The sequence below is a fragment of the Pecten maximus genome, chromosome 7 (genome assembly GCF_902652985.1).
Source record: "Pecten maximus chromosome 7, xPecMax1.1, whole genome shotgun sequence".
Taxonomy (NCBI): Eukaryota; Metazoa; Mollusca; class Bivalvia; order Pectinida; family Pectinidae; genus Pecten; species Pecten maximus.
The window spans coordinates 33,620,000-33,646,299 of NC_047021.1; the positions used below are offsets into that span (position 1 = coordinate 33,620,000).

Below are 26,300 nucleotides of genomic sequence, written 5' to 3' on the forward strand. Positions count from 1 at the left end.
TATCATTGAAACGCTCTGTGACAGAAACCGCGAAATTGAAACGCAGAAGAGATTCATGTTTTTCCTCTCTGAGGAAGTTGCATGTGGATGGTCAGGTAGGCTTGTTCATTGATGTCAAACGCAGGTCTGTCTGCCATACAGTGCCAACACACACAATGATTATATTTACATAGTGTAGAGTGTAGGTATTGACACGTTTGAATGGAGTCATTGATGATGATCATGATGCACTGAATTTATATTTTGCCTCATCATCATGTAAAATAAAATCATTACAGTACAGTACAGAATAGGACTTACCGGTAAGTTATATCTACAAAACAAATAACATTTTCATTCAATTTAACTGAAACATTATCGAATATTTGAATCCAAATATTAATGAAATCTTAAATCCTCATGTTTATGTAAAGAGTGCTCTACTCCTGTATTGACAGGTTAAGCTGACAGGGTTAAGCTTAACGCTAAGTCGCTAACTATATGTCATGTCTATATGTTGTGTCTGTACTATGTGTACCTGTGTCACCCTGACCTTTGTTAGTCCTCTGTTCAAGTGTTCTGTCTCTGGTCGATGGTTTTGTCGTGCATTGTTCGAAGTCGCTTGCCTTTTCGTCAGTGTCTGTCATGCCTGTGTGCTCCTGTGAAATCTCTGTTGTGATTGGTCCTTATAGATTTGTATTGTTAAATGTGGGATTAATTCAGGGTGTTATATCGTATACTGGGCAGTCTGATGGATTATTTTCCTGTGTGCTGTCACGTCTTCCTTGCCAGTAATAACGTAGTGTAAGGTTAATTATTTCAACTGATGTGTTCCTTCAGAGTGGGTCAAGCTTTCTAATTTTAAGAAAATCCAAACTGATAAATGATTAACTTACTTGCCTTAATCTTTAGCTACATGTAATTATAATATACCCTTTTCAAATGCTGTTATGTAATATGCATAAAGCTGTGAAACTTTTTGCGTTACATAAAAAAATAAAAAAACAATTTCATATCATCAGAATCGGAATGTATACTTATAAAGCTTATTGCATTTTTAACCTTATACAACTTTTTGTTGTTTGCATATACAATATGATTAATATCCAAAATAAATATAAATATTCTATATCACTTTCAAAATTAGTTTATTGTTTTGAAATTGAGTAAAAATGTCGATATTCATGTCACGCACAAATCTCCCTTATTTTAGGCAAAACACCCTTAAAATAATCATCAATCTCCCTTATTGGTCTCCTGAAAGTATGACATGTATGGGTTATGTAGGTTCAATTAGGTGGGTATACTATTAGTTGGAATGTTGGGTTTAGTTGAATGTATGGGGTTGGTTTTAGGTAAGGGTGTTTGTTATATATATAGGCCTTTGCTGTTGTCTGTTTCTATGTAATTTCATGTTGTAAATATTTATGTCATTATTAAATGTATACACGTAATTCAAGGCATTATCCCATCACAATAAAGAGATAAATAAGATGGTTGACACCCCCCCCCCCCCCTTCCCTCCCACCTCCAGGATCTTTTGAACTGATACATTTGTAGTATATATTACTGTATATATATTATTTACAGATGATCTGTTTTCTTTTCAGATGGTGTAGGTCATATCTTCATGTGATATGTTCAGTGTGCTAAGTAAAGTTGTAGATTATTTTTGGACGGAAGAAGAAGAAGAAAATAGTAATGATTCACATCTGATCACTTCAAATTCTCAAACACACGGAAATGGCGCTACAAACAATAAAAGTGTATCCGATACATCAGCCAAAAGCAAGAGCATTGATGGAAAAGTGAGTCACCTTTACAACACTCATGGCTTAATAGACAAAGAAATTTACTTTTCTTTTGATGCAGTACATGGAGATAAATATCCGAAAGTAGGTGATCATGTGACAGGGGTTGCCAAGCAGCAGCATTCAGATGGAGGCTGGCATGCAGAACAGGTGATTCTTTGTACTGATTTTTGGGATCAGGATGGAGATGCTGATGAAGAGCAGATTGATCAGACAGAGCCTGATGCTGTGGTTGGTGTTGTAACACATTTTAAGGGAACAGAAGGTTACATTAATGATTATATCCGTTTCACCTTCCAGCAGAGTGACATTGGAGAGGATAATTACTTTCCTTGTAATGGGGATTATGTTACAGCAGACATTGTAAAAACTGAGGAAGGCCAAACCGAAGGTCGAAATGTCCAGCCTTTACGTGTGGAACAAAGAGAAGGAAAGGTCACAGGAGCTCTACAGAACCATGGATACATTGATGGAGAGATCTTTTTCAGTTATAGTGTATGTAAAGAGGGATGGCATCCTCAGCAATGGGACAAGGTCAAGGTTGTTGCCATGGAGAGTGTCCAGGGAAGGAATAATTGGCGTGCTATCAGTGTAGAGCCTGTTACCACATCTTACACTCCTAGGTATATGGGCATGTCAAGTAGTGATTCATCCTAGAATATGGTTAAAACTTTATGCTTAAGTTTAAAATCTTAAAGTTGTTAAAAACTTTTCGATAAAATTAAGTAAAATTCTGTCAGAATCAGAATTGCTTATATTTCCTATAAGATATACTTAGTTACCTCCCTTTAGTGAAATTATCTGGCAGCATTGCTGTAACAATATTAAAGAAATTTCAAAATCAAAAACGAAGAGACAGCATTTCTGAAGGTAAATGAAATTTTTATTGATCTCATTTGATGTTCCCCAATTCCTGTCTTCCTACATTAAGAAATGGTAACAACTGTGAAAGCTTATAATTAAGTGCTGAAAGTAAGTTTAAGGCAGACATCATAGAGTATGACAATTTTCATAATGAAGAGCTTCAGTGTACTTATATACTTACCTGTACAATAAAACAATTTAATGTACTGTAATTTTTGACAATATCAAAATTTAATGGCACAAATATCAAGACCTACAAAAATTACTTTACAGTGAATATCTATATTTTTGTTGAACAATTTATGTATTTTTCAGTGCTAGATTTCTAGTCAGTCCTACAAAGTCATCCTTTCTTGAGGACTTGCAGAGGGACAAGAATGGAATAGTGGTCTCGATGAAAAATGACTGTGGTGATGTCAAAATTGGGGAAACAAAGAAAATGGTCATATGGATTGAAAATAAGGGGAGATCACCCCAGTTATTCCAGAGGTGTCACTTTCCCGCAGAAGTGACACAGCTGCGAGTGGAGAGTGTAAAGTTATTGCGGGAACATGGTGCTATGATGACTATGGGGAACCAGGCTATATCAGGGGACATAACTCTATATCCAGCAGCCTCGCTCTACATCAACATTGTGCTGGAGCCCAGGTATGGAACATCAGTAGTATTTAAATATATTGACAGTAATATCAAGATTAACCATACTTTGTTATTAGTATATTTAGTGTTGATAATCAGTTCAGTTTGTGAATAGTTAATCTTAAAATCTGTTTGAGAATAGTGGCTTGTACATACATCAAAACTATACATGTACAGATGTACTAAAATTTGTTGATCACAATTAAAGGTGTTTATTTACCATTCAGATCTGTTGGGCTGGAGAAGCAGTTGTTGATCTTCACATTTAAGGACTTTCGTATCGGGCGGTACATCACTGCTAACATTCAGGATGAATACAGTAATCTGGTGACCTCCGACCCACAGTACCAACAGCAAAACAGGAATGCCATGTCCCGATACCGCACGACGGTGAATGGACCAGCAGGCTGGACCGTCCCAGGGGAAAGGCCTTCCAGGTGTGTGTCAAGGTTATTTCACCACCATTCAGTGGATAAAAAATTCTGATAAAGATTTGAGATTTGATGTAAAACGTCTTTTGTTGTGTACATATTTTCTTCGTAGTACATTTTCCGTATATTAAGACACATGTCTACAAATCAACGCTGGCCAACAAGAGTAATTAATACATGTACATGTATAACTGGTTTTATAATCTACAAAATTTGTCTACTAACATTTTTGGATGGTAGCTACATATGTTTATACACTAACAGAGTGGGTTGGCGTAAGTTGTATTTGCCAAGCCGCCTTCCAATGTTCCCAGTTCCTGAGAGATTGCGTGAATGTATACTGGAAGGCGATGATGTGGAGGATGTGATTCCAGTCCTAGACCAGGTAATGTTACCTGTCTGGTGAGGCCTCTTCAGCACAGTCACTGTCACCACAGATTTTGTAATGGGGATGATAGGCCTTTAATAAAAAAAAATGTTCATTTATACCTCCTGCAACAAAATTCGACAATGGGTGGGGAAATACACGATTTAGGTAATCCATCCATCCATCCATCTGTTGACCACCAAAAATACTCCATAAATGCCTTTTATGATGAACTGTACGGTATTGTGACATAATTGAATTCACAATGTTGGATTTTACTTTACCAGTAAATTAATTGTATTTTCAATATTTTCTATCAATTACCCTGTTTTCTTTCATGGATAAATTTTAATGACAGACTCTTTCACCCTAACCCTAACTGATTTTTTCCATTTTGCAAGAAACGCTTGTCTTGTTTACTTTAGAGTGCTAACTCGTCGATATAAACTAACCAAATGAGACCAGTCAATGGGTACATGGCCCTATATTGTCAGAGAATAGTAGGACTTAAAAAGAACATCCTTGAGTACCGCCTTCAATACGAGGCTCACATCTTATCAATCAGCCCTTGTATATTGTCAAATAGACATTGTTCAGATCTTTATGTTTTAGTGTGTTTTGAGAAACATCATTTTACCTCATAAACATTAAATTAATGGCTTGTGTTCATGCACAGATAATTGTAAAGATGATGACATGCTTCTAAGAAGAAGAAACAATGGGGAAATATTTTATGTCCATATGACATGTACTTATTAATTTCCCTTCATAAAAGACTTATTATATACTGAAATGTGTCCCTGAATCCCATTCAACCTTTTATTCATATCTTTACTGCTACAGGAGCTGGATTACAAGAACTACACTGCCAGATTCAAAGCCTTGCTACACCTTGAGGAGATTCAGATGGACATTGACATCAGGGAGTTTGACCTGGAAAGGGTATGTGTATCATAATTTGCATCAGTTGTCATATTTTATACAGGCTGCACAATCAAGGACTCACCACTCTGCCCACTCTTTACTGAGGTCTTCAAAAAGACACCTGAAGAGATTTACTTCTTCATTGCAGCATTTTAGATATTTTATCTTTTTTTTTTTTTTTCCACTCTTTTCTCACTCCTCCACCGCCTCACCTATCAAAAATAAGTTCTCCAAAATTTCTATTAGAAAACAACGTATCAGTTTAATAATGAATTTAAGTTTATATTTTTTCATTAATAATTAAAAAATTCTGGCTCTACTTAATCAAACGTATTTCCTTTGATATTTATATTTCGTAACATATTTACATTTTATGATACAGGTCAGCTTCAGACCTATACGGGAGTTTTTGGCACTGAGGGTTCATAGGTCATATCTTCATGTGATATGTTCAGTGTGCTAAGTAAAGTTGTAGATTATTTTTGGACGGAAGAAGAAGAAGAAAATAGTAATGATTCACATCTGATCACTTCAAATTCTCAAACACACGGAAATGGCGTGTCACTCTACTTAATCAAACGTATTTCCTTTGATATTTATATTTCGTAACATATTTACATTTTATGATACAGGTCAGCTTCAGACCTATACGGGAGTTTTTGGCACTGAGGGTTCCTGGTTTGGCCGAGGGTCGTCCTTCACTTCTGATTGGAGATAAGATTATCGTTACAGAGCCGGGCGATTCCAGTGGACCAGCTTATGAAGGATATGTTCATGAAGTATGACAAATTTTTCCTTAAGTCATGTTTTTTAATTTATTTCCACACCTTAACTAAAGCCCTGTTGGATAGATAAATCTGAACTTTTGATATGGGGTCTTGGGTCTGGCCATCGGTACGTAATCCAAATCATTTTAAAACACCTCACACCATTCAGACTTAGCTTCATAGATGGTACCTTGCTGAAATTTGTGAAAATGCTTGAAAGGTATGAATATTTTTTTAATAAGGCAGTACATCGATCTCTATACAATCTCTCTCATGTTGGCCAGCCCATTCCCTTTTATGGAACACTAGCTATTTGCTATCAATATGAACTTGTTGGAAATGTTTGTTTTGATAAATATTGACTATTCTTAATATGATTGTCTGTTTAGCTGATGAGTGAGGATGTCCTCTTGAAGTTTAATCAGGACTTCCATTCAACAAACAATGGCAAGGATTTTAATGTCGTCTTTACCTTCAACAGGTAAATTGTAAACCAGAGTCTCAACATTATTACTCAAAATAATTATTCCATTAATCCATAAGAAGCTTTGACATTTTAAACATTTTCTCACGACTGATACTTTGCAAGGTATTGCGGCATACTTGATATAAAAGAGAATGTTGCTTTCCCTGGTGATTTGGTGTTCTATCCAGTGATGACTTTTCGGTATATTTAACAGGGCACCACTAAGACGATGTCAACAGGCAGTAACATTTGCTGTTAATTTAGGCGAGAATGGTAAGCAGATAAAGTTGTATCTTTTACCGGTTTGATATTTAAAATATATATAAGTTTAACTGATTATAATTTGTAAGAGTATATTATCGGTTCAATTTTTGTAATAAATAGTTATCATTATGAAACACTACCTAATGTAGTTTTATGAAAAAGCTGTGAAATATCAATGAAATACCCATAAAATTACCATGAACCCATGAAAATAACAACCAATTCCCAATATTAACTATCTACATATTACATTGTACACTCTGCAGCTTAACACTGTGTGATTAGTTAATTGGTGTCCGGTGGTAGTTTACCCCCTTGGGGGCCGCAATAGCTCAGATAGTTAGAACACAGGCCATGTAACCTCATGTGAAGATCCGAGGTTCATTGTTCGACGCTCCCTACCCATGTTGGTTTGTGTTTCTCATGAAGCTGAGGGATAGGCTGGTCTGTGCTGTTGTGACAAGAAACTTGATACTAATTGCTCTGAATGCAATGGGCCTCCTGTATGTTGTTCAGTAAGTAGTCACCAACTACTACAAGGAGACTCCACCTCAAAATGACACTGACTGTTCATGGGTCGATAAACCAAGCAATCAAACAGTCCTTTTACCACTAGTGCCAGGGTCATAAAAGGTTTCTTAGCTGCTATAACATTTCATTTGTCCCATCGCTTACTCAATAGATTTGATTTCTAGTGCTGTTTCCGACAATGCTGGAACCAAAGTTGTCCCGGTTATTGTCCTCCAACAAAAGCAGAGCGAATGTAGTTCCCCTCAAATCTCAGAAGCATTCATCTGACAAAGTGCAGTCAATGACCTACTACAACAAGCATCTGAATGATCAACAAAAAGCAGCTGTGACACGGATCTTACAAGGACAGTGTCGCCCCCTACCATATATTTTGTTTGGACCTCCAGGTATGGAAATTTTGAGAAGTCTTGTGCAAATATTACGGTGCATTTCTTAGAGCATATTAATATTCTTCACTCGTTTAACTTTTTTATTTGAATTTGAAGCATGAATGTTGACACATTTCGTATTTCTCAGGGACAGGAAAAACAATGACAGTGGTGGAAACAATAATTCAGGTCCTGAAGAAAATGCCGTCCAGTCGGATCCTGGCCTGTACACCCTCAAACAGCGCTGCAGACCTCATTGTATGACCATGTTTCTTAGCATGTACACATCTTGTAATAAGTTTTTATACAGACTAAAGATGTATGAAAAATAGGGGTGGGTATTGCAATCAATTTTCATATTGCAATACATTGCAATATTTGAAGGGACATTGCGATATATCCCAATATATTGTATTTCGGTAACTTTGAATGAATTTTGTGGAACAAACGATTGAAACATGAACATAAGAGAAGCAATTGCTTGGTTTAAACCAGTGATGAACAGAAAACTGTCTTATTTTGATGTCATACATACACCCACAATATTTATAACACATCCAGCAAGTTAAATTAAAGTTTAAAAGAAAATTATCAGTAAAAATTTCAAAATTCTGCTGTCAAAATCCCTGAAATACAAATTTCCTACAACTTATTGCCATACCGAAAATGATATTGCAATATAATTATTGTCACATATATTGCAATATATTGGCTTTAGCAATATTATTGTCCACCTCTAATGAAAAATGCATTAATCTCAGGTTTTATATATTACATTGTCAGATACATTGTCATTATACATTGATGCACCTAAAACTATGAGATATTTCTATAGACTCAAACAAAAAACAAATAAATGCAGGAGAATCCTAAATATTTATTCAACTTATTTTTAAAATCATGTTATATTGCATTAAAATATGATGTCAGTACGATTGCTTCAAGTATTAGTAAAAGACTAAATATTGTGTTACCAGGCCGAGAGGATACATCGAAGTAGACAAGTAAAAACATCTGACATGGTACGACTGAATGCTGCTCAGAGAAATGAGGAGGTCAGTGCAGTCAAGGACATACTGAACTTTGAAATATGAAATTGGGATCATGATAGCTCAATGCGTAGGGCATGTAACATGCACTCTCTGATAAAGATCCGAGGTGGGAGGTTTCTACTCCTGACAATAATTTGTGTTTCTCCTTATATAGAGATCATAGACCTTCCTATGCTGTAGTGTCATTGGACAAGACACTTTACCTCAATTGCACTGGATGGCATGAATCAGACCTCCTGTTGTTCACTGAGGTAGCCACCAGCTACTACATGGATACCCCACCTGAAAATGACTTTGTTGTTCACTAGGCAATGAACCCAAAACAAACTTATCACAAACAAGAACCATGAATTATTGATTTGATGTCATATTTTTGCTTTCTTTAATGTTTGGCACCAATTGATTAGCATGTGTTGTACACCATTATAAAAATTGGAAAATGATATCCTCTGAAGCAAAGTGTGTGTTAGGCAAATCGCTGGGATTCTTTGTAATAAAATATCCCAACCACAAAATATTTTCGAGGAGAAATAGTATGAAAGGATATATTTTGGTATTATGTGTTCCTTTCAGACTGTTCCAGACTGTGTGAAGCCTTATTGTTGCTATGGTAATGACCTAGACCTTGCCAGTCACTACCGTGTGGAAATAGTATGAAAGGGTCTATTTTGGTATTATGTGTTCCTTTCAGACTGTTCCAGACTGTGTGAAGCCTTATTGTTGCTATGGTAATGACCTTGACCTTGCCAGTCACTACCGTGTGGTGGTTTGTACATGTGCCACTGCTGGTATTCTCTACACACTTGGGATCAAGGCCGGACACTTTTCACATGTATTTGTTGACGAGGTTAGTTTGTTATATGTGAAGTAAGGTGTTGCTGTGACCTTTTGGGCCCTTCCTCTGAGGCTCCAAAGGCGAACCAATCCGTTTATTCATTAGCATATTAGATATTAACAAAATCTATGCAGCAATACTAGCAATTTTAATATTTCTCAATTTTTCCAAAACCCCTCTCTTTGATGTGAGGTATTTATAAAATAATATTTGATGTACATCTACTAATTTAAAGATTTTTGTACAAAAATATATACACCCATTTTGTTTTCTGTATCTTTTAAAAGCAATATCATGAAAATGCTTTAATATATTTTTTACTTGTTATGAGGGGAATTGTTCCTTAATTTAATAAATGATTTTAGATCTTTTGGCATGCTAGCTTATTTGGCCTGTCGATTTCTGAAGCGAAACCTTGACCTACATATTAAAATTCATGGATCAAATGAAGTAAAATGCCCCTTCATCTTCAGAAGGAATTGCAATCGCTCTTCAAAGATGGCTTGGATATTGAATTATCTCTGGATTGAGAATGAGAAGGTATAATAGAAATATATTGTATGTTTCTTTCGTTGGAAATTTATAGTCAGGCCAGGCAACAGAACCTGAGTGCATGATTCCCTGTGGGATGGTGGCTGGAGCAGACGGTCAGGTAAATAATTTGTAGTGTATGGGATGGTAGCTGGAATAGACGGTCAGATAAATAATTCTACGTTTATGGGATAGGGGCTGATGACCAGCAAAACATATGCTGAACATTACATAGAGGATATTGAATGGTTTCACATTTAATATAACATATATTTCACAAGTATGACAGAATATCAAAATAAAATATTTGTCATAGGAATGAGATATATGTTATATTAAACGGGAAACCATTCAATTTTCTTTTATTGCATTTTCTATACTTAAAAACAAAATTAAAAACATTGAAAAAATAATAGTGTCAAAAAGTGCGGGAATCGGTAGCATAATTCATGATGTCATCTCTTTGTGACGTTACCCTACGTCGGCGCCATTATGAAAGGACTGATTAACGCAATTTAAGCGTTTTCCGCTATTAATGCCAAGTGAGTATTTTGTCAAAAACTATTCTGAATATATCAGAAATACAGCAAAATAACCAATTTAGCTATCTTCGCTTCCATTGGAAAAATCAGCAAGTTTCAATGAGGTGAATATAAAGGTTCACTCTGATTAGTCAAAAGCGAAAAATTTATATTTTTACTGCAAAATCTTATATTTTCACTGCTCATCGCTGCAGTGAAAATATAACATTTATTAGTTTGATAAATTTCTAAATTTCACTGGCAAAACTGCAATAAAAGTATTCATTCTCATTATCTTGCTTCAAAGCAGTGGTTTGGAGGCTGAATATATAGAGTTTCTTCTCAAATTAATTACACAAAACAGAAACTGATGTATTTTTAAGGAATTGTATTCTGGAAACTTTTCAAAATTGAAAACTGCTTAATATATCTATTTTCTATTTATACTTTTAGATTATACTGGCAGGAGACCCAATGCAGCTTGGACCTGTCCTACGGTCAAAACATTCCCTGAAATACGGTTTGGAACTCTCCTTTCTAGAGAGGCTGATAAATACACCACTGTATCAAAGGAATGAAAGCATGTTTGCAGACCATGGTTGCTATGATCCTCTCCTGGTAAACAGATCAATTTTTGATTTTGTGAATTTTAAAAGAATGTTTTAAGTACTGAAAAGATGTAGTTTAGGAGATATTGAATTGGAGAAAAAAAGATAAGTAGTTTAAACGTATAAAACTTTGATGTTGTCTCATGGTCTCTAATTTACATTGTATCATATACATATCATATTCATTGTGTAATGTTCAAAACCTTCCTTCTTGATGGACTTAATCCTTCTGCTGTTCAGTCAAGATGGCATATACTCGCACTAGTTGAATTCTATTTGCCCATGCATCTGTGCTTATACTTATGATGACGCGGACAAGTAGTTAAGGCATCCCGACAATTTATCACTAGCCCTCCCCATCTAGATTGCAAGTTCGAAACCCACGTGGGGTCAATTGCCTGGTACTGACCATAGGCCGATGGTTTTTCTCTGGGTACTCCGGCTTTCCTCCATCACCAAAACCTGTCACAGCCTTAAATGACCCTGGCTGTTAATTGGACGTTAAACAAAATAAAACCAATCATAATTATGAAGCCCACCTACATATATAACAAAACTCTGTGTGTAAACATGCGTACAAAAAAAATCTGTATAAGACTACATGTAATAAGATGTATGTGAGGGAAAGCTGTATATAAAGGCCACTAATTGTGGTTCCCAATGTAGCACAATTAATTGTATAATTTATGAATCTACAAATGTATATAAAGACCACCTTTTCTCTGCTGCCTTGTTAGCTGTTTTGGGATTAACAGGATATGCTTCTGTTGTCCTTGAAGTGATGAGCTGTGGAAATATCATGAATAAGTTTTCCAATTTTTTTTCTGGTTTAGGTGACAAAGTTAGTGGATAATTATCGGTCCCATTATGCGATTCTCTCGCTGTCATCTCAGCTGTTCTACCATGCAGAGCTACAGGAACAGGCAGACAGACAGGTCACACATGCCTTATGTGACTGGCAGATGCTGACCACAAAAGGCTTTCCTGTCCTCTTCCACGGAATCAGGGTAGGTTAAAAATCCACACAATTGCAAATAATTGGTGTCTCAAACTTTCTACCACTCAAATTCTATATCTTAGGAAAATATTGAGTGTAAATATAAGACAGGAGAAAATATTGAGTGTAAATATAAGACAGGAGAAAAAAAAAATCTTATCTATATGCTATTTCAAAATGACATTCGACAGTCATTTGGATATCGGACACAGGATTTGAAGAAATTGTAATTTAATATGGTCAAATGGTAGGGATTCTCGGCTAGTTACTGGCTTATAACCCACATTGATGGCTTGGTTTCCTCTCACCAATTATAGTCAGCATTCTGTCTGTGTAAAACATTTTACTGTACATTGTATATTCATTAGTCCCCTATTGGTGAAACCGTGGGGACTTTAGGTTCCTCCGTCCGTTTATCTGTCCATCTATCTCTGTCTGTCATTCGATCCACTTGGTTTTCTGCACTTTTCTCAGCCATACTTCAAGGTATGTTGATGAAAGTTAGTATGTAACTTCAGTACAAGTAGCTACAGATGAAGTTTGAGTCTCAGAGTTTTTGGGTCAAGGTCAGGGTCACTTACTATTTTTAGTGCGGGCTGGTTTATTTTTGTATGAAGGCATGTATTGATTATCTCCCCTTATGAGAAAAACATTTCTCAAAATTCTTTACTTATGCATCCCTGATTGATAAGCAATGTACAATTGTTTTAATTAACATATCCTCAGTGTATCTTAATGTTTGTCATATATCTGAAATCCAACAGCATTTTCAATATTCCTTTCCTCTTTAGTCTATTAGGAGCAGAACATCCTACTTCATGTCCATGTACATCATTTTATCCTGCAACTGCCAACGCATTGTCGGAATACACCAACCATATATATTTTTGCTCTATACTGCAGTGACAGAAAACAGCTGTATTTTGGAATCTTAGCACATGCGTCAATTGATTGACCTACTTCAAAGTGAAACAACGTGTAAATATGAGCTGTGTTTTTGGCTCGGGACAGAAAGACATATCTTTCTTTACCCTCGCCAAAATACAGCTAATAATTTAAGACACTGACCAAGTATTCTCTATGTATCTGATAGCGTTTTATTCATATGAAATACGATGTATGTCATACATGTTTTTAGGGTGAGGATACTCGAGAAGGGGATAGTCCGTCCTGGTTCAATCCAGCAGAGACAGTCCAGGTGGTCAGGTATTTGCAGGGACTGATGCGGGACGAGAAACATCAAGTGGCTGCAGAGGATGTGGGAGTGATTACTCCTTACAGAAAACAGGTAAATATAAAGTTGAATGTTTCCTGTAGTATTCAGAGGTCAGTTGTTATCTGTGTTATGTCACCCATGTGTGTAGAAGCTTGTGGTATTGCTACTTACAGCTGATAATACAAATTATTTGCAGCTTAATTTCAGTTTGTGAAATTTTGTATGTTGGATCCTGTTGTCAGGATGCCCAAGTTCAGAGCAATGTTTCATGTTGAGCATTAATACACTAATTCTCCAAAAAACTTAATTTGATTTCTTGGTACATTACCTACATAATAGTCCATATTATTAAGAAAAAAATGGAAGTTGCAGTTTTCTTTTCAAGTTTCAAGTTTTCGGCATTTTCCTTTAAGGAAAATATTGTTGAAAAGACTTGTTGGTGTTGTGATTTTATATTACCACTTGAAAATAGTCCCTTGACCCTTTTTGTACTTTAAAGAGACAAATATTTTGTTATATATTATTATGCAATTGTCTCTTAAAAATGAATTAACTTCAATAAATAGCAAGCCAGTATCAATTTTAAGTCAAAAAAATGTTTCAAGATTTTGTTATGGAGGGCAACATATAGTTAGTACACGTACTGGCTAAAATGAGACATATGTTTTTGATTAATTCTGTAGTATTTTGACTTCATTTGTTAAAACACCTTTTTTATGGATTTGACTCTAATGAAGATTTCAATCTAGTCGAAACATTGTTTTCTTATAAGACCTACTTGTATCCTAGGTAGAGAAGATTCGGCTGCTGATTGACAAACTTGGGATGGACATGGTAAAAGTTGGATCAGTTGAGGAATTTCAGGGTCAGGAGAGACGAATCATCATTATATCAACGGTCAGTATCTAAACTATCTCCCTGTGGTGATGGTGATGTAGTGCCAAGTGGTGACATAGTGTTCGGCCACTCAATTCATTCAAGGTAGAATAAGCTTCTTATTAATGCGGATAATCTTCATACATAGTTGTCAGAGTGGACAATCTTCATACATATTTGTCAGAGTGGATAATCGTCATACATAGTTGTCACTTGTCAGAGTGGATAATCTTCATATATAGTTGTCACTTGTCAGAGTGGATAATCTTCATATATAGTTGTCAGAGAGGATAATCTTCATACATAGTTGTCAGAGTAGATAATCTTCATATATAGTTGTTAGAGGGGATACTCTTCATACATAGTTGTCAGAGCGGATAATCTTCATACATAGTTGTCAGAGCGGATAATCTTCATACATAGTTGTCAGAGCAGATTATCTTCATACATAGTTGTCAGAGTGGATAATCTTCATACATAGTTGTCAGAGCAGATTATCTTCATACATAGTTGTCAGAGAGGATAATCTTCATACATAGTTGTCAGAGTGGATAATCTTCATACATAGTTGTCACTTGTCAGAGTGGATAATCTTCATATATAGTTGTCACTTGTCAGAGTGGATAATCTTCATATATAGTTGTCAGAGAGGATAATCTTCATACATAGTTGTCAGAGTAGATAATCTTCATATATAGTTGTTAGAGGGGATACTCTTCATACATAGTTGTCAGAGCGGATAATCTTCATACATAGTTGTCAGAGCGGATAATCTTCATACATAGTTGTCAGAGCAGATTATCTTCATACATAGTTGTCAGAGTGGATAATCTTCATACATAGTTGTCAGAGCAGATTATCTTCATACATAGTTGTCAGAGAGGATAATCTTCATACATAGCTGTCAGAGCGGATAATCTTCATACATAGTTGTCAGAGTAGATAATCTTCATACATAGTTGTCAGAGCAGATTATCTTCATACATAGTTGTCAGAGTGGATAATCTTCATACATAGTTGTCACTTGTCAGAGCGGATAATCTTCATATATAGCTGTCAGAGTGGATAATCTTCATACATAGTTGTCAGAGTGGATAATCTTCATACATAGTTGTCAGAGTGGATAATCGTCATACATAGTTGTCAGAGTGGATAATCTTCATACAGGGTTGTCAGAGTGGATAATCTTCATACATAGTTGTCAGAGTAGATAATCTTCATACATAGTTGTCAGAGGGGATAATCTTCATACATAGTTGTCACTTGTCTGAGCGGATAATCTTCATATATAGTTGTCAGAGAGGATAATCTTCATACATAGTTGTCAGAGTGGATAATCTTCATACATAGCTGTCAGAGAGGATAATATTCATACACAGCTGTCAGAGAGGATACTCTTCATACATAGTTGTCAGAGCAGATTATCTTCATATATAGTTGTCAGAGTGGATACTCTTCATACATAGTTGTCAGAGGGGGTAATCTTCATACATAGTTGTCATAGGTGGTAGGTATATATTCATACATAGTTGTCAGAGCGGATAATCTTCATACATAGTTGTCAGAGCGGATAATCTTCATACATAATTGTCAGAGCAGATTATCTTCATACGTAGTTGTCAGAGTGAATAATCTTCAAACATAGTTGTCAGAGTGGATAATCTTCATACAAAGCTGTCAGAGAGGATAATCTTCATACATAGTTGTCAGAGAGGATAATCTTCATACAAAGCTGTCAGAGAGGATAATCTTCATACATAGTTGTCACTTGTCAGAGTGGATAATCTTCATACATAGTTGTCAGAGGGGATAATCTTCATACATAGTTGTCAGAGAGGATAATCTTCATATATAGTTGTCAGAGAGGATAATCTTCATACATAGCTGTCAGAGTGGATAATCTTCATACATAGTTGTCAGAGAGGATAATCTTCATACATAGTTGTCAGAGCAGATAATCTTTATACAAAGTTGTCAGAGCAGATTATCTTCATACATAGTTGTCAGAGTGGATAATCTTCATACAGGGTTGTCACAGTGGATAATCTTCATACATAGTTGTCAGAGTTGGTAACCTTGATACATAGCTGTCAGAGTGAATAATACTGGACCAATAAATGGTGTTAACTGTCTGACATACAGAACTTTGGTTTTGAGACCATGTATTTATGAGAGCAAAGCTTAAATACGAAATGTTTTTAAAACGTTCCCTTTAAATGACAGTATAATGATAAAAATAATGTATGATATATTGCAAATAAAAAAGGTTCTGATATTTTTATTAAGGTTTTGATAAATCCTGTTTATACTTTTTCAATGTTAATTTTTTCTCCTATCATTCAAAGATTTGTCTCCCTTTTTACTTGTTTAAGAGTTCTCTGTTACCTATAGGGTATAGACTTGTCTGTCACCTCCTAAGGATGACAGATAGCAGGTGCTGGCTACAAGCAATGACATTATGCCGAAAATTAAATTACTTCACATCAACATTGTGTTACATTACAATATTTTTAAAAAGTATTTGAACAACTGAACCCTGCATAAATATAATTGTATGATAGGAGAAAATTATGATGAGGAGGTAACAGAGAAATAGCTAGCCCTTGGGGTGGCTTTTCTAAATTGTCCAACCTTGGCAGAGCCTCAGGTAAGACAACCAAGAATATCACCCCTTGGGTTGGAGATGTCTCTGTCACATCCTCAAGGTAGGGGGAGATTCTATTAATCTTTGACCATAATGATTCACATCGTGTCCACTCTACATATTCAACATAGGTGAGGTCAAATGAACGTCTGATAGGATTTGACATGAAGCACACCCTGGGATTCCTGAGCAACCCTAAAAGGTTCAATGTAGCCATCTCACGTGCCCAGTCTCTCCTGATCATTATAGGAAATCCATTTGTTCTGTCACAGGTAAGTCTGAACAAATCTACCGTCTATACCTACCACCTATACTTATATACAGGTAAAATCTGAACAAATCTACCGTCTATACCTACCACCTATACTTATATACAGAAAGTCTGAACAAATCTACCATCTATACCTACCACCTATACTTATATACAGGGTAAGTCTGAACAAATCTACCGTCTATACCTACCACCTATACTTATATACAGAGAGTCTGAACAAGTCTACCATCTATACCTACCACCTATACTTATATACAGGGTAAGTCTGAACAAATCTACCATCTATACCTACCACCTATACTTATATACAGAGTAAGTCTGAACAAATCTACCGTCTATACCTACCACCTATACTTATATACAGGGTAAGTCTGTACAAATCTACTGTCTATACCTACCACCTATACTTATATACAGGGTAAGTCTGAACAAATCTACCATCTATACCTACCACCTATACTTATATACAGGGTAAAGTCTGAACAAATCTACCGTCTATACCTACCACCTATACTTATATATAGGGTAAGTCTGAACAAATCTACCATCTATACCTACCACCTATACTTATATACAGAGTAAGTCTGAACAAATCTACCGTCTATACCTACCACCTATACTTATATACAGAAAGTCTGAACAAATCTACCGTCTATACCTACCACCTATACTTATATACAGGTAAAATCTGAACAAATCTACCATCTATACCTACCACCTATACTTATATACAGGGTAAGTCTGAACAAATCTACTGTCTATACCTACCACCTATACTTATATACAGGGTAAGTCTGAACAAATCTACCATCTATACCTACCACCTATACTTATATATAGGGTAAGTCTGAACAAATCTACCATCTATACCTACCACCTATACTTATATACAGAGTAAGTCTGAACAAATCTACCGTCTATACCTACCACCTATACTTATATACAGAAAGTCTGAACAAATCTACCGTCTATACCTACCACCTATACTTATATACAGGTAAAATCTGAACAAATCTACCATCTATACCTACCACCTATACTTATATACAGGGTAAGTCTGAACAAATCTACCGTCTATACCTACCACCTATACTTATATACAGGGTAAGTCTGAACAAATCTACCATCTATACCTACCACCTATACTTATATACAGGGTAAGTCTGAACAAATCTACCGTCTATACCTACCACCTATACTTATATTCAGAAAGTCTGAACAAATCTACTATCTATACCTACCACCTATACTTATATACAGGGTAAGTCTGTACAAATCTACCGTCTATACCTACCACCTATACTTATATACAGGGTAAATCTGAACAAATCTACCATCTATACCTACCACCTATACTTATCTACAGGGTAAGTCTGAACAAATCTACTATCTATACCTACCACCTATACTTATATTCAGAAAGTCTGAACAAATCTACTATCTATACCTACCACCTATACTTATATACAGGGTAAGTCTGTACAAATCTACCGTCTATACCTACCACCTATACTTATATACAGGGTAAATCTGAACAAATCTACCATCTATACCTACCACCTATACTTATCTACAGGGTAAGTCTGAACAAATCTACTATCTATACCTACCACCTATACTTATATTCAGAAAGTCTGAACAAATCTACCATCTATACCTACCACCTATACTTATATACAGAAAGTCTGAACAAATCTACCATCTATACCTACCACCTATACTTATATACAGAAAGTCTGAACAAATCTACTATCTATACCTACCACCTATACTTATATACAGGTAAGGTCTGAACAAATCTACCATCTATACCTACCACCAATACTTATATACGGGTAAAGTCTGAACAAATCTACCATCTATACCTACCACCTATACTTATATACATGGTACGTCTGAACAAATCTACTATCTATACCTACCACCTATACTTATATACAGGGTAAGTCTGAACAAATCTACCGTCTATACCTACCACCTATACTTATATACAGGTAAAATCTGAACAAATCTACCATCTATACCTACCACCTATACTTATATACAGGTAAGTCTGAACAAGTCTACCGTCTATACCTACCACCTATACTTATATACAGGTAAGTCTGAACAAATCTACCATCTATACCTACCACCTATACTTATATACAGAGTAAGTCTGAACAAATCTACCATCTATACCTACCACCTATACTTATATACAAGGTAAGTCTGAACAAATCTACCGTCTATACCTACCACCTATACTTATATACAGGGTAAGTCTGAACAAATCTACCATGTATACCTACCACCTATACTTATATACATGTACAGGGTAAGTCTAAACAAATCTACCATCTATACCTACAACCTATACTTATTTTTATACAGAGTAAGTCTGAACAAATCTACCGTCTATACCTACCACCTATACTTATATACAGGTAAGTCTGAACAAATCTACCATCTATACCTACCACCTATACTTATATACAGGGTAAGTCTGAACAAATCTACCGTCTATACCTATCACCTATACTTATATACAGGTAAGTCTGAACAAATCTACCATCTATACCTACCACCTATACTTATATACAGGGTAAGTCTGAACAAATCTACCATCTATACCTACCACCTATACTTATATACAGGTAAAATCTGAACAAATCTACCGTCTATACCTACCACCTATACTTATATACAGGGTAAGTCTGAACAAATGTACCGTCTATACCTACCACCTATACTTATATACAGGTAAAATCTGAACAAATCTACCGTCTATACCTACCACCTATACTTACATACAGGGTAAGTCTGAATAAATGTACCGTCTATACCTACCACCTATACTTATATACAGGTAAAATCTGAACAAATCTACCGTCTATACCTACCACCTATACTTATATACAGGGTAAGTCTGAACAAATCTACCATCTATACCTACAACCTATACTTATATACAGAGTAAGTCTGAACAAATCTACCGTCTATACCTACCACCTATACTTATATACAGGTTATGTCTGAACAAATCTACCATCTATACCTACCACCTATACTTATATACAGAGTAAGTCTGAACAAATCTACCGTCTATACCTACCACCTATACTTATATACAGAGTAAGTCTGAACAAATCTACCGTCTATACCTACCACCTATACTTATATACATGATAAAGTCTGAACAAATCAACCGTCTATACCTACCACCTATACTTATATACAGAGTAAGTCTGAACAAATCTACTATCTATACCTACCACCTATACTTATATACATGATAAAGTCTGAACAAGCTTCAGGTAACAACAAGATAATCAACCCCTTGGTTGAGAAGTCTCTGTAACAAAAACTCCTCAAAGGTAGGGGAGATCTAATTAATCATTTGACCATAATGTTAACAATCGTGTCCACTCCTACATATTCAACATAGGATGAAGGTGCAAATAACGTCTATAGGACTTTTAGATGACATGAAGAACACCAACACCTGGATTCTGATCAACCCAAAAAGTCATGAGACATCTCTCACTAGCCCAGTCTTATCAGTATAGTCTAGAACAATCCCATTGTACCTCCAGTAACGTTTGAACAAAATCTACAATCTACCATCTTACCTACCACCTATACTTATATCAGTAAAGTCTGAACAAATCTACCATCTATACCTACCACCTATACTTATATACAGGGTAAGTCTGAACAAATCTACCGTCTATACCTACCACCTATACATATATACAGGGTAAGTCTGAACAAATCTACCGTCTATACCTACCACCTATACTTATATACTGGGTAAGTCTGAACAAATCTACCGTCTATACCTACCACCTATACTTATATACAGGGTAAGTCTGAACAAATCTACCGTCTATACCTACCACCTATACTTATATACAGGTAAAGTCTGAACAAATCTACCGTCTATACCTACCACCTATACTTATATACAGGGTAAGTCTGAACAAATCTACCGTCTATACCTACCACCTATACTTATATACAGGTAAAGTCTGAACAAATCTACCGTCTATACCTACCACCTATACTTATATACAGGTAAAGTCTGAACAAATCTACCATCTATACCTACCACCTATACTTATATACAGGGTAAGTCTGAACAAATCTACCATCTATACCTACCACCTATACTTATATACAGGTAAAGTCTGAACAAATCTACCATCTATACCTACCACCTATACTTATATACAGGTAAGTCTGAACAAATCTACCATCTATACCTACCACCTATACTTATATACAGGGTAAGTCTGAACAAATCTACCGTCTATACCTACCACCTATACTTATATACAGGTAAGTCTGAACAAATCTACCGTCTATACCTACCACCTATACTTATATACAGAGTAAGTCTGAACAAATCTACCGTCTATACCTACCACCTATACTTATATACAGAGTAAGTCTGAACAAATCTACCGTCTATACCTACCACCTATACTTATATACAGAGTAAGTCTGAACAAATCTACCGTCTATACCTACCACCTATACTTATATACATGAGTAAGTCTGAACAAATCTACCGTCTATACCTACCACCTATACTTATATACAGGGTAAGTCTGAACAAATCTACTATCTATACCTACCACCTATACTTATATACATGATAAAGTCTGAACAAATCTACCATCTATACCTACCACCTATACTTATATACAGAGTAAGTCTGAACAAATCTACCGTCTATACCTACCACCTATACTTATATACAGGTAAAGTCTGAACAAATCTACCGTCTATACCTACCACCTATACTTATATACAGGGTAAGCTTAAGTCTGAACAAATCTACCGTGTATACCTACCACCTATACTATATACCCGGTAAGTCTGAACAAATCTACTATCTATACCTACCACCTATACTTATATACAGGGTAAGTCTGAACATATCTACCATCTATACCTACCACCTATACATATATACAGGGTAAGTCTGAACATATCTACCATCTATACCTACCACCTATACTTATATACAGGGTAAGCTTAAGTCTGAACAAATCTACCGTGTATACCTACCACCTATACTATATACCCGGTAAGTCTGAACAAATCTACCGTCTATACCTACCACCTATACTTATATACAGGGTAAGTCTGAACAAATCTACCGTCTATACCTACCACCTATACTTATATACAGAAAGTCTGAACAAATCTACCATCTATACCTACCACCTATACTAATATACAGAAAGTCTGAACAAATCTACCGTCTATACCCACTTCCTATACTTATATACAGGGTAAAGTCTGAACAAATCTACCATCTATACCTACAACCTATACTTATATACAGGGTAAGTCTGAACAAATCTACCATCTATACCTACCACCTATACTTATATTCAGAAAGTCTGAACAAATCTACCATCTATACCTACCACCTATACTTATATTCAGAAAGTCTGAACAAATCTACCATCTATACCTACAACCTATACTTATATACAGGGTAAGTCTGAACAAATCTACCATCTATACCTACCACCTATACTTATATACAGGGTAAGTCTGAACAAATCTACCATCTATACCTACCACCTATACTTATATACAGAAAGTCTGAACAAATCTACCGTCTATACCTACCACCTATACTTATATACAAGTAAAATCTGAACAAATCTACCGTCTATACCTACCACCTATACTTACATACAGGGTAAGTCTGAACAAATCTACCGTCTATACCTACCACCTATACTTATATACAGGTTATGTCTGAACAAATCTACCGTCTATACCTACCACCTATACTTATATACAGAAAGTCTAAACAAATCTACCGTCTATACCTACCACCTATACTTATATACAGAGTAAGTCTGAACAAATCTACTATCTATACCTACCACCTATACTTATATACAGGGTAAGTCTGAACAAATCTACCGTCTATACCTACCACCTATACTTATATACAGGGTAAGTCTGAACAAATCTACTATCTATACCTACCACCTATACTTATATACAGGTAAAGTCTGAACAAATCTACCATCTATACCTACCACCTATACTTATATACAGGGTAAGTCTGAACAAATCTACCTATCTATACCTACCACCTATACTTATATACAGGTAAAGTCTGAACAAATCTACCGTCTATACCTACCACCTATACTTATATACAGAAAGTCTGAACAAATCTACCGTCTATACCTACCACCTATACTTATATACAGGTAAGTCTGAACAAATCTACCATCTATACCTACAACCTATACTTATATACAGGTAAAATCTGAACAAATCTACCGTCTATACCTACCACCTATACTTATATACAGGTAAAATCTGAACAAATCTACCATCTATACCTACCACCTATACTTATATACAAGTAAAATCTGAACAAATCTACCATCTATACCTACAACCTATACTTATATACAGGGTAAGTCTGAACAAATCTACCGTCTATACCTACCACCTATACTTATATACAGGGTAAGTCTGAACAAATCTACCGTCTATACCTACCACCTATACTTATATACAGAGTAAAATCTGAACAAATCTACCATCTATACCTACAACCTATACTTATATACAGAGTAAGTCTGAACAAATCTACCGTCTATACCTACCACCTATACTTATATACAAGTAAAATCTGAACAAATCTACCATCTATACCTACAACCTATACTTATATACAGGTAAGTCTGAACAAATCTACCATCTATACCTACCACCTATACTTATATACAGAGTAAGTCTGAATAAATGTACCGTCTATACCTACAACCTATACTTATATACAGGGTAAGTCTGAACAAATCTACCGTCTATACCTACAACCTATACTTATATACAGAGTAAGTCTGAACAAATCTACCGTCTATACCTACCACCTATACTTATATACAGGGTAAGTCTGAACAAATCTACCGTCTATACCTACCACCTATACTTATATACAGAAAGTCTGAACAAATCTACCGTCTATACCTACAACCTATACTTATATACAGGTAAGTCTGAACAAATCTACCGTCTATACCTACCACCTATACTTATATACAGAAAGTCTGAACAAATCTACCGTCTATACCTACAACCTATACTTATATACAGGTAAAATCTGAACAAATCTACCGTCTACACCTACCACCTATACTTATATACAGAAAGTCTGAACAAATCTACCGTCTATACCTACAACCTATACTTATATACAGAGTAAGTCTGAACAAATCTACCGTCAATACCTACCACCTATACTTATATACAGGGTAAGTCTGAACAAATCTGCCATCTATACCTACCACCTATACTTATATACAGAAAGTCTGAACAAATCTACCGTCTATACCTACAACCTATACTTATATACAGAAAGTCTGAACAAATCTACCGTGTATACCTACCACCTATACTTATATACAGAAAGTCTGAACAAATCTACCATCTATACCTACCAGCTATACTTATATACAGGTAAAATCTGAACAAATCTACCGTCTATACCTACCACCTATACTTATATACATGGTAAGTCTGAACAAATCTACCATCTATACCTACCACCTATACTTATATACAGGGTAAGTCTGAACAAATCTACCGTCTATACCTACCACCTATACTTATATACAGGGTAAGTCTGAACAAATCTACCATCTATACCTACAACCTATACTTATATACAAGTAAAATCTGAACAAATCTACCGTCTATACCTACCACCTATACTTATATATAGGGTAAGTCTGAACAAACCTATTGAAAATTATTGTTACAACATCCATCTTGAAAATTTATTTTGAGCTTAACTCCAGTTCTTCTACAGAGATTCCAATGAAACTTCGTAGGAATGGTCACTGCATATCCATGACCTAATTTGATGCTGTGTTTAGGTCCATTAGAATTCCAAGATGGACACTTTTAAGACCATATTGAAAATACATTGTAAACTTTAAAGTTTCAATTGCATTTGTACTCAGATGAGAGCATCCAGTACACACTTGATTCTGCACAAGCTGAAATTACTCTAATTGGACTAATCAAGGTCACTGGTGGACTAAAAAAATTTTTACACACTTCTAAATTACATTACATGTATATTGTTACATTATATTATGATAGATGAGTGAATGAAGAGTAAGTTCACCCACACAATTTCTATTAAAAAATACATAGAAAGTGTAATTAGCGCAATATAATTAAGTGCAATACATTTAATTTAAAAAGCACTGAAAATAATATTAGCGCTAAAATATGCAGGTTTACAGTTTTCTGCTCAATAATGCAATTTTTGTTGTAAAATTACTGAGGTGACTAATGAGGCTTGTGGGCCTCTGGTTTATTATAAATAATCAATTGTCGTTTAAAAGTTGTTGTTTTATAGGAATAAATACATGATTAGCTAAGTACAGCAGCATGAGAAATTAATTATATTGATTTATTAAATAAATACAGAAATTATAGATTTGTCCTGGCTCGAATGTTAAGTCTTGCGATATCTAGGTGACAAATATGTCTTAATGATGAAACCACTTTCATTTCCTCCCATTTGTACCTAATCATTTAACTGTAATAAGTCATTGTCTATGAAACTCACCAAACACCACCAATTTAGAAAAAAAGAATAATTCAGCAACCACATCTGATGACATTTTATGACTGACAGATAGATGTGTAAAAAGTTACATGTAAGAATCAACCAATTGTATTTTATCTACAGGATAAGTACTGGCAGACATTGATACATTACTGTATAGAGAACAAGGCCTACACAGGGTGTGACCTTCCTGACCTTTCGGAGCTGGAGGAGTTCAAAGGTCAAGGACTTCCAAAAGAAGATCGTTACACATCTGAGAGAGATGTAAGATGAAGTTTTATAATCATGAGTTATGGACAGTTTCCCCTGTCATCATGGGACCAAAGTGTCATTTCCTGGCAATGCCCTGAAGAGGTGTTTGTACTGTATGTTTACAGTAGAGACTAAAGCACAGTGATAGCAGATCAGTCTGAAGGTAGTATCCAATAGACACATGTAAGAAACACGGCTTTAAAATGTGCTACAGGACTAATCAGAGATTCTTTTAATGTTTGTTCATTTTATCACTTTCAGGACTATTTTAAATCTCAATAAGTTTTATGTCATAGTCAAGCCATGATCAATCACAGGAAACAATGATCAATTTGTTATTACATTCAAATGATACAGACAGGAGTTGTTACACTATCAAATGATGTAAAAATAATTTATTACATTTTTACCAGTGAAATATCAAAAATTATTCATTCTATAAAAGTGATATTTTTCACTAGTGAAAAATATCACT

At 35.3% G+C, this 26,300-nt stretch overlaps 2 protein-coding genes across 2 annotated transcripts; both read left to right on the top strand.

Moving 5' to 3' along the window:
• Positions 1 to 12: 12 nt before the first annotated feature.
• Positions 13 to 9,138, top strand: LOC117330651 (RNA helicase Mov10l1-like). The gene is made up of 13 exons (XM_033889085.1): positions 13 to 95; positions 1,590 to 2,413; positions 2,970 to 3,302; positions 3,521 to 3,730; positions 3,989 to 4,109; positions 4,935 to 5,033; positions 5,648 to 5,794; positions 6,172 to 6,263; positions 6,463 to 6,521; positions 7,208 to 7,429; positions 7,560 to 7,669; positions 8,389 to 8,466; positions 9,037 to 9,138. The coding sequence occupies exons 2-13, from the start codon at positions 1,617 to 1,619 to the stop codon at positions 9,118 to 9,120; spliced, it is 2,352 nt and encodes a 783-aa protein (XP_033744976.1). The 5' UTR covers positions 13 to 95; positions 1,590 to 1,616; the 3' UTR covers positions 9,121 to 9,138.
• Positions 9,125 to 26,300, top strand: LOC117330653 (RNA helicase Mov10l1-like). The gene is made up of 8 exons (XM_033889087.1): positions 9,125 to 9,310; positions 9,885 to 9,950; positions 10,804 to 10,968; positions 11,792 to 11,965; positions 13,094 to 13,243; positions 13,961 to 14,068; positions 16,823 to 16,963; positions 25,697 to 26,300. The coding sequence occupies exons 1-8, from the start codon at positions 9,140 to 9,142 to the stop codon at positions 25,844 to 25,846; spliced, it is 1,125 nt and encodes a 374-aa protein (XP_033744978.1). The 5' UTR covers positions 9,125 to 9,139; the 3' UTR covers positions 25,847 to 26,300.

Excerpts from the sequence above, each read along its gene's own strand:
- LOC117330653 (XM_033889087.1), top strand. The coding sequence starts at position 9,140 with ATGTGTTCCTTTCAGACTGTTCCAGACTGTGTGAAGCCTTATTGTTGC. Across the intron at positions 10,969-11,791 it reads GTTGCTATGATCCTCTCCTG|GTGACAAAGTTAGTGGATAA; the intron begins GTAAACAGATCA and ends TTTCTGGTTTAG. Across the intron at positions 11,966-13,093 it reads TCCTCTTCCACGGAATCAGG|GGTGAGGATACTCGAGAAGG; the intron begins GTAGGTTAAAAA and ends ACATGTTTTTAG.
- LOC117330651 (XM_033889085.1), top strand. The coding sequence starts at position 1,617 with ATGTTCAGTGTGCTAAGTAAAGTTGTAGATTATTTTTGGACGGAAGAA. Across the intron at positions 4,110-4,934 it reads TGATTCCAGTCCTAGACCAG|GAGCTGGATTACAAGAACTA; the intron begins GTAATGTTACCT and ends TTACTGCTACAG. Across the intron at positions 6,264-6,462 it reads GTCGTCTTTACCTTCAACAG|GGCACCACTAAGACGATGTC; the intron begins GTAAATTGTAAA and ends TATATTTAACAG.